We start from the raw sequence: 12987 nt of genomic DNA, 5'->3' as shown, positions 1-12987 counted from the left end.
AACCCTTGAGGAGAACACAGGCAGCAACCTCTTTGACATCAGCCGCAGCAACTTCTTCCTAGGAACATCACCAAAGGCAACAGAAGCAAGGGCAAAAATGAACTATTGGGATTTCATCAAGATCAAAAGCTTTTGCACAGCAAAGGAAACAGTTAACAAAACCAAAAGACAACTGACAGAATGGGAGAAGATATTTGCAAATGACATATCAGATAAAGGGCTAGTATCCAAAATCTATAAAGAGCTTAGCAAACTCAACACCCAAAGAACAAATAACCCAATCAAGAAATGGGCAGAGGACATGAGCAGACATTTCTGCAAAGAAGACATCCAGATGGCCAACAGACACATGAAAAAGTGCTCCACATCACTCGGCATCAGGGAAATACAAATCAAAACCACAATGAGATACTACCTCACACCAGTCAGAATGGCTAAAATTAACAAGTCAGGAAATGACAAATGCTGGCGAGGATGTGGAGAAAGGGGAACCCTCCTGGGGCGCCTGGGTGGCTCCGTTGGTTGAGCAACTGCCTTCGGCTCAGGTCGTGTTCCCAGACTTCTAGGATTGAGTCCCGCATCGGGGGAAGCTCCTTGGGGAGTCTGCTTCTCCCTCTGACCTTCTCCTCTCTCATGCTCTCTCCCACTCATTCTCTCTCAAATAAATAAATAAAATATTTTTTAAAAAAAGAAAGAAAGAAAGGGGAACCCTCCTACACTGTTGGTGGGAATGCAAGCTGGTGCAACCACTCTGGAAAACAGTGTGGAGGTTCCTCAAAAAAACTGAAAATAGAGCTACCCTATGACCCAGCGATTGCACTACTGGGTATATACCCTAAAGATACAAACGTGGTGCTCCGAAGGGGCACGTGTACCCGAATGTTTATAGCAGCAATGTCCACAATAGCCAAACTATGGAAAGAACCTAAATGTCCATCAACAGATGAATGGATAAAGAAGATGTGGTGTGTGTGTGTGTGTGTGTGTGTGTGTGTGTGTATATAATGGAATACTATGCAGCCATCAAAAGAAATGAAATCTTGCCATTTGTGATGATGTGGATGGAACTAGAGGGTATTATGCTTAGTGAAATAAGTCAATCGGAGAAAGACAACTATCATATGATCTCCCTGATATGAGGAAGTGGAGATGCAACATGAAGGGTTTGGGGGGTAGGAAAAGAAAAAATGAAAGAAGATGGGATCGGGAGGGAGACAAACCATAAAAGACCCAATCTCAAAAAACAGACTGAGGGTTGCTGGGGGGAGGGGGGTTAGGAGAGGGTGGTGGGGATATGGACATTGGGGAGTGTATGTGCTATGGTGAGTGCTGTGAAATGTGTAAACCTGGCGAATCACAGGCCTAAATTTATAAAAAAAATTAAAAAGTAATAAAAAAAGAATTTATTTATTTGACAAAGAGTGAGAGAAGGAGAGAGAGCACAAGCAGGGGGAGCAGCAGAAGGAGTGGGGGAAGCATGCTCCCTGCTCAGCAGGGAGCCGGATGCGGGACTCAATCCCAGGACCCTGGGATCATGACCTGAGCCGAAGGCAGAGGCTTAACCCACTGAGCCACCCAGGTGCCCCCGTTCCTTATTTTTAAAACCATCTAAAAAGAAGTACAGTCTTTTGTTTGGATGACCCCTCCCTGGCTTTGCATGCCCATGGCTCACGCCCCCAGCATACTGGTCTAAGGCAGGAGACTCATAAAAATGAGGGGAATGGAGAGGCGAGAGGTAGGGCAGGAGAGAAGAAAGAGAAAAGGGTTTAAAAAAAAAAAAAGAAAAAAAGCTAGGAGTGACAAAGAGGAGGGAGAGGGAGGGAATGGGAGGCCAGTCCAAGAGGGCAGGTGCCCTGGGTCCACACCACTGTTTCACTGGGAGCGCTGGAGGGAGGTTCCAGGGTAAGTATAAATGAAACACAGCTCCAGCTAAAACAGAACTTCAGCTATCCCACAACATCACTTCCGTCATACGATGACCAAGTCACAAATTTAACTTTTTGTGTTGTTTTGTCTCTATTTCCCTGGCCTGGCCTTAATGAATAAGGAAGCAGCTCAGTGCATGGGAGTGAGAAGCATAACGGGCAGCAGGCAGGTGAGGTGACCTGTCCTGGAACAATCAATAGGCTGGATATGGGGGTCAGATGAACCCCAGGGGTCCTCTGGGCTAAGTTCTCAGTGCAGGAATCCCCAGCACACCATGCCTGAGCAGTGGCCATCCAGCCACCACTTAACACTGTCAGTGACAGGCAGCTCACTACCTTACAAGACAACTTGATCTACTTCTATGCAGCTGAAATTATTAGGAATTTATTCCTTGTACTGTGTGGCCTTATAACACCCAGTCCTGGGGCTTTAGCTCTGCCCTCTGAAGCCACCCAGAATAGGTAATAAATGATCATTCTCTATCTTTTCAAATATTTGAATAACAATAAGCATATTCTTTATAGCTTCTCTCTTCTAGAATAGACATGCACCATTCCGTTTTTGAAGCTTTATACATAACTGGCAAGAATTCAAAGACAAGGTTTAAATAACCTGACTAAAGACTGTGGGTTGCTGGTCCTTACCGATTCAGGAATGCATTTCCGAAGCGACTGAGCTTTCGAAATGGCTTTTTGGGGTCCACAACTAAAGCGTTCCCTGGGGTGCTGCCCTCAGTCTCCCCATACATCACAGCGATGAAGGAATCCGTAGTGGGCTCTGGACCAATCCTCATGCCTGGGAAATCTTGCTCCAGTAAGTATCTGGAGGAGGGAAACAGAAAAGAAACTTACCAAGTTATCACAAAGCAAGAGGCCAGAAAGCTTCCTAGGCCTAGAAATCGAACCACCAGGGAAAGGAGAATGATTAGCATTTTACTCTTTGGCTAATGACAAATTTTCAAAGCTTACAATCTAAAGACCTAAGCCCCACTCCCCTCCCCACTGAACCCTAGTAACAGATCAGGCATCTTGCAGACTTCCTAAGTCTTCTGAAAATGAACCTTTGCTCAGCACAATTCCTGCTCCTGGTTCCACTGGCACAACAGACACCACCCCAGGGAAGTGTACCCAGCCAGCTCTTGGGCATCCTGCTACAACCTGCCCAGGCCCACCTCCTTTTGGGAAGTGTCCCTGTTCCTCCATTGTGTTGGGCATACCTCCTCTGTGGGGCCTGGGCACCCCATGCCTGCAGCCGTGATGGTGCTTACCAGGGGCACTGCATTTTTCTGTTTGTGGGCCCTTGCTGACAGGCCTATGGCCAGATGCAAAGCCCCAGCACCCAGCCCCATGCCTGCCCAAAAGGCACTCCATGTAGTGAATGAAATAATGAACCATCTCTCCTTGTCACTAGTGATCAGTAAGGCCAGGTCATCCTCCCTTGTGCACTTTATAACTCCCTTGGGTTCCTCGAGGTCATGGTCATGGAAGTGCATCTCAAAAGAATTCAGCAGCAACAGAGGCTGCTATGGCGGATGGGGGTTGAAGAAGGGGCGGCGGGGGGGGCAAGAGGTTCAGATTAGATACCACCAGGGCCATGACCGGCCCTATGTGCAAACTGCACAACGATGCCCCTGCCTCCAAGCAGACACAGCCCAGCACCAGGGTCCACAGCTTAGCAAGCTAGCTGGATTTTACCCCACACATGCTGCCCTGCCCAGTGCCGTATGATGTTTGACCCACCCAACTGGGCAGGTGGGCCCAGCAAATGTCACCGAGGGTTCTTATTCTGGGGGCCGAGGAGACCAGTTGACCAGATACAGGCCAAGGACTGGCTTAGTGATATGGCTGGGGAGGGGCAAGGTGACCAGAGGTAGCACAGTGGGGAAAGTCTGCTTCCTGTGGAAAATGGTGGAGCCCTGCCATCTATGCTCCCCATCACCCTTCCTCCGCTAGCACTTCATTCACCTGAAGCCCCTCAGAGCCCCTCCCTCCCCAGCAAGATATCCTTTCCATGAAGAAGAAAAACACACTTCCCTGTATTTGTGTGTATGGAATGGGGCAGGGGCAGGGGCAGGGCAAAGACTCCTCCCTCCTTCCTTTGCAGCGAGAGGAACATGAAGAAAGGAGTACTTTGAAATACATTTCCTTCATTACCAAGTGACAAGTGGAAAAGCAACACCTTCAGAGAACACTTGACAGTGACCCAGAGCAAGTTCTAGGGCTTGGGAGTGGTAGAAAGGAATCCCTACTGGAGGTGATTAGAGTGGAGCCATGTCTCAAGCCTGCCAGGGCATGACCTTTGACCCTGGGAGAAGCTCAAGGGCATGAAGGTGCACAGTTTCCCCCGCTAACTCCCCATTCTTGAAGCTAACAGCGATTTGTTTATTTCTAAAATGTCCCAACTGATCGGAGTTAGGCCCAAACCTGTGATTTTATTTCCTGGGACAGAGGGACTGCACTCAACTGCCCAACACAATTTTGCCATCTTTCTAAGAATAAGAAATCAGGCTATCCCTGAAAAACCTATGTTTTCTATATAAAGAAAAGTGACATTGTTTAGCCATCTCAGCAGGCTAAATTCTGAACATTAATTGGTCTCATTGCTAGTTTTTACATCATCCAAAGTTTCTACATTACTGTGAAGTTGAGAAGCACCAGAATAGTTAACATTTACATATGTCCCCTAAATTTTGAGGAAATGTGAAAAAATGATCAGACTATAGCACCCAGCATTTACCAAGTGCTTGTTATTTACCTGGAGTACAAAGCCCTCCACATGCAAAACTGTTCGTGCAAACCCTGTTAACACTCTGAAGTGAGCACTAATATTACTCCCATTTTACAGGTGGGAGATCAGAAAAGCATCAGGGGCATCAGAAAAGCTACACAATTTGCCTAAGGTCACACAGTAAGTGTGTTTCAGTGGTAATGGAATGCTGGCAGCGGGACTCCAGGCCTTGGGCTGTCTCCAGACAATGTTTTTCTTTGTTTGTCTTTGTTTTTTTAAAGATTTTACTTATTTATGAGAGAGAGAGAGAGAGTAAGAGAGAGCATGAACAGACGGAAGGGGCAGAGGGAGAAGCAGTCTCCCTGCTGAGCAAGGAGCCTGATCTGGGGCTCGATCCCAGGACCCTGGGATCAGGACCTGAGCCGAAGGCAGAGGCTTAACCCACTGAGCCATCCGGGCACCCCTCCAGACAATGTTTTAAACCTGGGCTTGAGCTGGTGGTTTGTTGGGTGATGAGGAGCACAAGGGGGGTTCGGTGCACCCTCATGCAGTGTGCTGGTCATAGACACCGCAATCTTGCTTCTCCTCAAAAGTCAGGAAGCAGAGCTCTCCCCCACTCTCTTCCTGCAAGGTCCTGGGGCTGCCCTAACAGCAAGTGGCTGGCTCCTTCTGTTCTCCCTAGAGAAAAGCTGGGGAGAAAAGGAGCTACTTTTCAAAGCATGTTCAAATTAAATTTTTTAAAAATTTCAAAACTTTTGCAGGTACCGAGCACACTACTAAATATCCTTAGGAGCAGAAATGTTCCCCTTCACAACGTCTTATGAAATTCCACACAGGCCTTAGCAATACCGGTGATACCAGCAGCAGCATCTCACGCTCTGGGAGACTCCAGCACTTGCAGTGTGTAAGCAGAGTGTGTGGATTTCATATACACACACGGCTGTGGAGTTTCGGTTTCACAGCTACTCTGGGATCTCAAGTCTGAAGTCAGTCATCAGCAAAGCTAGAATTCAAGTCCAAATCACACCCCTCCCACGTCCACTTTGAATTCCACACCGCATGGCCTGGATGATGCTATGCCTGGAGATCTCTGGGACAGAGGAAGGAAGACCACCGACGGGGGGGGAGGGGGGAGGCGCTGGGCTTGGAAGAACAGCAGTCAATGTCATCAGGCTCCCTGGAGCACGCACAGTTCTCTCAAAAGGCTCAGGTCAGCTTAAACTTGACAGGCACTCTCCCATGGAATCAATGTTAACAGCAATGGCTGGCTTGCAAGACAGCCTACGATGTTCACACACACACCAACAAAATAAACAAAACAGACAAGAATTGTAGCTCTGCCTTTTGGGGGAAAACCCACTGTTGTGTCCCACCTTGGGTGGCTCTCTGCAGTCTTGCTGCTTCTCAGCACTTCCCCAGGCCTGGAAGAGGGTCCTTCAGCTCCAGGCCTCGGGAGGTGAGAATGGGGCTTAGGAAGGGGTGGAGGGGTGTGTGGATGCTGGGGTTCAGCAGTGAGTTCCCAGCAGGGAAGTAACTTACATGTAAAAGTGTGTAAGTCAGGCTATCATGGCCAAGGAGAGTCTGAATGGCTTTGGATGGTCCTAGAAATATACAGTTTTTTTTTTTTTTAAAGATTTTTTATTTATTCATTTGACAGAGAGAGAGAGAGAGAGAGAGATCACAAGTAGGCAGAGAGGCAGGCAGAGAGAGGAGGAAGCAGGCTCACTGCTGAGCAGAGAGCCCGATGCAGGGCTCGATCCCAGGACCCTGAGATCATGACCTGAGCCGAAGGCAGAGGCCTAACCCACTGAGCCACCCAGGTGCCCCCATACAGTTTTACATAAAAGCACAACAAACCCTACTAATTTTGGAATAATAGGGGTTTCATACCTGGAGTATGAAGTTGTTTAAAGAACAGCAGGTGTTTCTTATTTTCAAGTTCATAATCTAAGAGAAGCTAGAACTTCCCAAGCAGCAACCCTGCCAGACGGAAATTTAATAAACTATTTTTAAAGTATACTTAAATATATTTCAGTTTATATTTGGCAAATATTTGCTAAAGTATGCTGCTAATGTGAATCAGTTTGAAGTGAAAGGTGCGCCCAAAAGGTGACTTTGAGAAACCATTCCATCTCTGGGCCCCAGACGCTGAAGAGAAGTAGAACTAGGAAGGGCTCTATATAGCTTCTTTACCTTGTTACTCTGCTTAGTGATACTTTCTCCCACAGATAATAAGAAGCCAAAATTCAGTGTTCAACTTCATTATCAAAGCAATGCCAATCAAAGACACAATGTATTAATGCTTTAAAGAGCTCATAGTACCCAACTGTGCAAGGGGGTAGTAAAATCAACACCCTTATGTATATCAGTGGAATAATCAGTTGCTATAACCTCACTGACAAGCAATTTGATACTTTATGTTAAAAGCCTCTAAAATGGGATTAGTTCTTCCTTTTGAAATCTATTTTAGCAAAAACCCTAGACACACAAAAAAGATTTTTATGTGATAATGTCCATTGCAGCATTATCTATAACAGCAAAAAAAAAAATTAGAAAGAAAATTGTGTTTTCTTTCCCATGGCTCTACTGCAATATAAAATTCACTTATTATATTTATGACTTATTCCCTGCCTCCACCTGGTAGAGTAAATGCTAAAGGAAAGCAGGGCTTTTAGTCTCTTCTGTTCACTAATACTTCCCACATGCGTGCAATGATCTCTGGCACACAGTTGGGGCGCTCAAGAAATACTTGTTGAAATAATGAGCGTCTGAGTGTCTGATCACACTGGCCTTTGCACCACCTTGTCAATATGCCAAGGCCATTCCTACCTCAGGATTGCTTGGAAGGCCCTCCCCCAGATCTCTGCATGTCATATGGTACTTCCTTGGGGAGCCTCCTGAAACAGGAGCCTCTCAGGTCTGGTTCCCCATCCCTCCTCCTCATAGCCCAATCAGAGCACTTATCAGGAGCTGACATTCTGCCATGTTCCTGTGGGCACGTCACTGTCCCAGGCTATCAGGAGCACCTTGAGAGGGAGGCCCTCTGTCTGGCTCACTACCATACCCTAGCATCTAACACGGCATCTGGAACATGGCAAAGGTGAACCAGTGTCCAGCAGCTGACTGGCTTTCTCCATGCCCTCCTCCAGGTGGCCATCTGGCTTTGGCCTCCATCCCTCACTTTTCTGTACCTCATGTAGGCTCTGGTCACTCTGTCCTGCCCAGCTGCCTCCCAGCCTCCCTCTCCCGCTCTGTCCTGCAAGATGAGATTGTTTTTCTACACACCACTTCCATCAGACAGCCTTCACCAACAACCCAGTCCTCCCCAGGTGACTTCCCTTCCCCATGAGCCATCCCCTCTGCCTTGCACTCTGGGTTCTTGCTCCTCACCTATGGTAGGCTTTATTCCCTCCTTGATTCGTCTCTTCCAGGTCCGAAATTCCTGCCCCAACTCCCCTTACTTCATTCCCTCTATCTGTCTGGGAATCGAGTCTTATGATTTCTACCATCCATTCTACTTGCTCTTTGAGTCACTTGGCAAAGCATCACCTCCTTCGGGCTGTCCTCCCTCCTTGAGCCCTCCACGACCTTTTTTTTTCTGGCCACTCCCCACCTCCCCTTCTCTTGTGGAACTCCTCGGGAACACCTGGCATGCGTGCTGTTTGAGGGCCTGATCTCCTCTTTCCTGGTAGGTCGTCCTTCCTGCAGGGTGCAATCCACACGCTCAGAACTCTCCAGTCCCAAACTCTCTTAGGCTCAACGCCTTGTCTTGATAGATGAAGAGACTGAGGATTGGAGCCGGCAGGGACTTGCTGGTCAGACTCGTTAGCGGCCATGCAAGACTTAGAGCTCGGGGCTCCTCGTTCTTGGCCCAAGGCGTTTGCTTTTACACCACGCTCAGCCCCATAGCGTTGGGGTCCCACACAGCCCCCAGCTGCTGGCACCCTAAGTAGGACATGTCGGATACATGAGCTAATACATGACAGTCTAAGCTGACTGCCCAGAAGAGTTTTACACTGGGGGATGGGGAAACTCAGGCACACTGATGTCACACCGCCAGGTGGGCAGGCACGTGTCCGAGGCAGTGAGGGAGCTAAGGACAACAGCATGTTGGGGTGTCCGACGTGAACAAAGTGCAAAGAGAGGGACAAGGTTCAAAACCAGCCACCTTGGAGAGTCTGAGGGGATTCCAAGGTATGACATACAAGAACAGGTCACCTACAGGCATGAGGCTGATCAGCTGTGTTAAACATTGATGTATCAGAGGCTTTCCCCGAGCTCAAGTTCCAGGGAATTTGTGGTGTTATCTGCAATAACAAGAATTCAAAGGAACAAGAGGCCACGGGAGGACTACAGATGAGCATCACCGTAGGTCACAGCCGATAAGCCCACTGAACTGGCACCCTGTGCGTTAGATGGGGCTTTGGTCCCTGGCTCCGCCTTGCTCTCCTTTTCCTGTGTTCTCAGAAAAGGCTGCCACTTCCAGGGGTGATTGCTCCAAGTCCTCAATGTAAAAAAAAAAAAGGACAGACATCTGGGATTCCAAGCAGCTGGGCAGGGGGTTGGTGAGGAGGATGGCCCTCTCCGCTGAAGGCCACGGTGTGGCCTCATCCAAATGGCTTCCGGGGACACTGGCCCAGCCTTGGTTCAGGGAGCTGATTTCATACAAAGGTATAAGTGGACAGTGTCTTTTTTCTTCCATAGCTTAGGCTAGGAAAAAAAAAATTTAACGCCGTAGCAAAAAAAATGTTTGTGTTAAGAGGAAAAGGAAATCTTCAGGATGATGAAAAGTCCCTCAAAATACTCAAACATCATCTTCTCAGAGAAGGCTTAAGAATGACTAAAAACAAGGTACGGTATTCAATGACAGACTTCCAAAATTCCAGCTGCAAATGTTTTCTCCCCTGGTTATTCATTCATGCATTCTGTCTAGGTTCCAAATTGTCCTTGGAATAAGGGAAAAGGCATTAATCATTTTAGCAATACAGTAGTCGTCCCTTATTCATGGAGGATATGTCCCAAGCCCCTCAGTGGATGCCTGAACGCTATACACACAATGATTTTGATTTTTCCTACATGTACACATCCATGATATGGTTTAATTTATAAATTAGGTGCAGTAAGAGCTTAACAAAAATAACTAATAAAATAGAACACTTATAACAATATACTGTAATAAAAATTACATAATGTGGTCTTTCTCTCAAGATATCACTGTTCTTGTGAATATATATTTTTTCTTTCTAAAATTGGGATCAGAATGTTTAAATAATTTTACCTCTAGATTTTCTGCACCATTCGTTTTTCCTCATGCCATCAGAAATTCTTCAAAAACCATTTTTAGTGGCTGCAGACTATTCTAAGACAAATGTCTAACGACTGAGTTTGCCACTTCCTTACTCTTGGGCATTGAAATAGCTTCCCATTTCTGGCTCATAAAGAATGCTGAGATAAATATCAGAAATATCTTACTTTCTTTAAAATTTTAATCCTCTTTAAGTTGCTGAAAAATTAAGTCAGGCCAAGCTTCACTTCCATTTTAAGACTCTAGGTCTTCCTTAAGGATGAAACTTGACTTTTATTTTCATTTTTGTTTCTCCTTGGTTGAATCATGTACCTATTACAGCCAGAGCTCCCTGCTCAGGTGACATCATATTTCAAACTGCTGTGCCTGCAAAGGAATCCACATTAGCCTGTGGGATCAAGAAACTGGAATTTGCTGCATAAAGCCTTTCCACAGCTCAATTTTTCCAGTTACGAATGGCATTTCAACCATGCAGGGCCAAGATGTGCTTAAGGCACATGGCTGTCTAACTGGCCAGTACCACGAGCCACCCCATTCTGCCTTCCATGTTATTCTGAAAGGAGGCTGGAAGAAAGAAAGAAAGGAAAGGAAGGAGAAGAAAGGGAGAGGAAGTTCACTGGAATCCAAGGCAACAGGCTTCCCTGTTGTTTACAGCCCTGTTAATTTCTCCAGTCATTCATTTCCTCATGCATTGAAGATCTAATAAGTGTCTTCTACATGAGGACTTGTAATTTATGAACCGGACAACAGAAGTGAGCTTGAGCTGGGAGCATCGGAAAGCTTCAGGAGAAGGCTACAGAACACAGCATTTCCCAAAGTTCCTGAACTCTAGGACCCTTTTTGAACACCTACTTAACAATCTCCCAGAATTACCATCCACAGAACACTGGTTAAATAAATGGAAAAGTAAAAAGGCATTTAGTGAGGCTCAACATCTGTTCCAATGTTTTCAAATGAAATTCTTTTAAAATTCATAATAGAAAGATACTTCTTAATGTGACTGATTTATAAAATATTAAACCAGCAGCTAACAGCATATCCTCAAGTGAAATAACAAAAGAATTGTCATCACAGTTAGAAGCTTGGTGTGGATGCTTGCTTCCCAATACAATAAAATAGGAAACAGAAGAAGAAACAAAGTAATCATGAATGTAATTGATACAGCTATCTACCTAGAAAATCCAAAAGAACCTACTGAAGAGCTGTCAGAGTAACCTGAATCAAATGAACAGATACAAAACAAAAATGCATAAAAATCAGTAGTTATCTCATATACTCACAATACCCATCCAGAAAATATAAAGGAAAAAAATCTGACTCATAAGAGCAAAGGAATATAAAATACCTAAGAACAACATAGAGTATATAGAACCTATGTAAGTACATCAAACACCTTTCTGAGATTCATAAGAGGTCTGAGTCAAAGCCATGCTGTGTTCCTGCTTGGGAAGAGCAAATACCAAGATACAAGACAGTTCCAATACAAATGGATCCCAATGGTATTTTCTGGGGAGGATCTAATGAAGCAATTTTAAAGTTCCTTTGAAAGAATAACAGGAAATGATGATTGACAGTATTTGCAAAATAAAGAGAAGTGAGATCAAAAGTGTTACAGCACATCACTTTAATTAAAGAATGTTTTAAAGTGACAGTCCTTAAGACAGTGTGGTGTGGGCATAAGAATCTACCAACGGAGCTCCAAAAGATCCCAATATTTAATAAATTAGCATATGAGGAAGCCTCATGTGGTAAAGGGAAAAGGTACAATTATTCAATAGTGCTAAATAAAAAAGCAAGGGGCGCCTGGGTGGCTCAGTCGGTCAAGTGTCTGCCTTCAGCTTGGGTCATGATCCCAGGGTCCTGGGATCAAGTCCTGAATCAGGCTCCCTGCTCATCAGGGAGTCTGCTTCTCTCTCTGCCTCTGCTGATCCCCCTGTTTGTGCTCTCTCTCAAAATAAATAAATAAAATTTAAAAAAAATAATAAAAGAATATTTTTCCTGTCACACTTATTTGTTTTTAAATAATAATACATGGTTTCACTGACAGTTTGGTGAAATGATTCTCATATTAGATTCTGTGGTGGGAATCTAATTTGGGATGACTTTTCTGAAAAGGTATATGTACACATACATATTCAGGATAAAATAATGTTTTATTTTATATAAAATATATATTATATAAACATGTATGTACTATATGTATATATAAAATCAGCAATATACATAAACTTGACAAATATTTATACCTTTTGATGCAGTAATTCATACTTGGGCAGATATTCTTAGAAAGCAAAAAAAATGAGACAAAGATTCACAGCTAAGAACGTCCACTGCTATATTACAGATAACAGCATAAAATTAGAAACAATGTTCCAAGCTGTAGGATAGACTAGGATGCAGTCAGGAGAGCTATTTCCGAGGATTACTTCATAACACAAGAAAGAGTTCATCATATCATATTAAGTGAAAAAGGCTGTTTATTAAATTGCATTTTTTGCATAATTCCCAGTTTTATAAGCATGACTTCTACGTCTTCATCTAGGTCATTCGCTAAGAATGTGAGCAAATGGAGCCTGGACCACATGCCATGGAAAGGCCACCAAAGGGAGCCTCCCTCTTCTGGGTTGAGGCTGACCAGCTTCAGGAGTTAAAAAGTTCAACCATCATGATTCCATTAGCTAAACCTTTGTCTATCTATGGTTTCCGAATATTTCCTGGGGGAGGCTACCTAAGAATTACCATGGGAGGTGGTTTCTAAAAACCAAACCCAAACCAAACCCAAACCAGATTTCAGAGCCTCTCCCACAGAGATTCCAGTTCAGGAGGTCTGGGATAGAGGCCCCTGGAATTTGTTCTCAGGCTCCCAGTGATTCTGACCCATAGCCAGATCCAGGGACCATGGATTTCTGGTTCATAATTTTCCAAGGTCTTGAAAAGTATCCTGAATGCCTTTTAGAAGCAAGCTTCTAGATGCAAGTTAAAGAAGAAAATTTTATAATTAAAAACAAACAAACCTGAACACATTTCTC

The 12987-nt window shown here is 44.9% G+C and overlaps 1 protein-coding gene across 1 annotated transcript in view; it reads right to left on the bottom strand.

Moving 5' to 3' along the window:
* Positions 1–12987, bottom strand: part of EHD4 (EH domain containing 4) — a 75343-nt gene that overhangs the window by 55323 nt on the left and 7033 nt on the right. The window contains exon 2 of the mRNA XM_032856759.1: positions 2571–2747. Coding sequence (XP_032712650.1) covers positions 2571–2747 — 177 coding nt within the window. The remainder of the gene's footprint in view (positions 1–2570; positions 2748–12987) is intronic.

The sequence above is a fragment of the Lontra canadensis genome, unplaced genomic scaffold (assembly GCF_010015895.1).
Source record: "Lontra canadensis isolate GAN:19392208 unplaced genomic scaffold, GSC_riverotter_1.0 scaffold12, whole genome shotgun sequence".
NCBI lineage: Eukaryota > Metazoa > Chordata > Mammalia > Carnivora > Mustelidae > Lontra > Lontra canadensis.
This window is presented reverse-complemented; position numbering and strand designations above follow the sequence as displayed.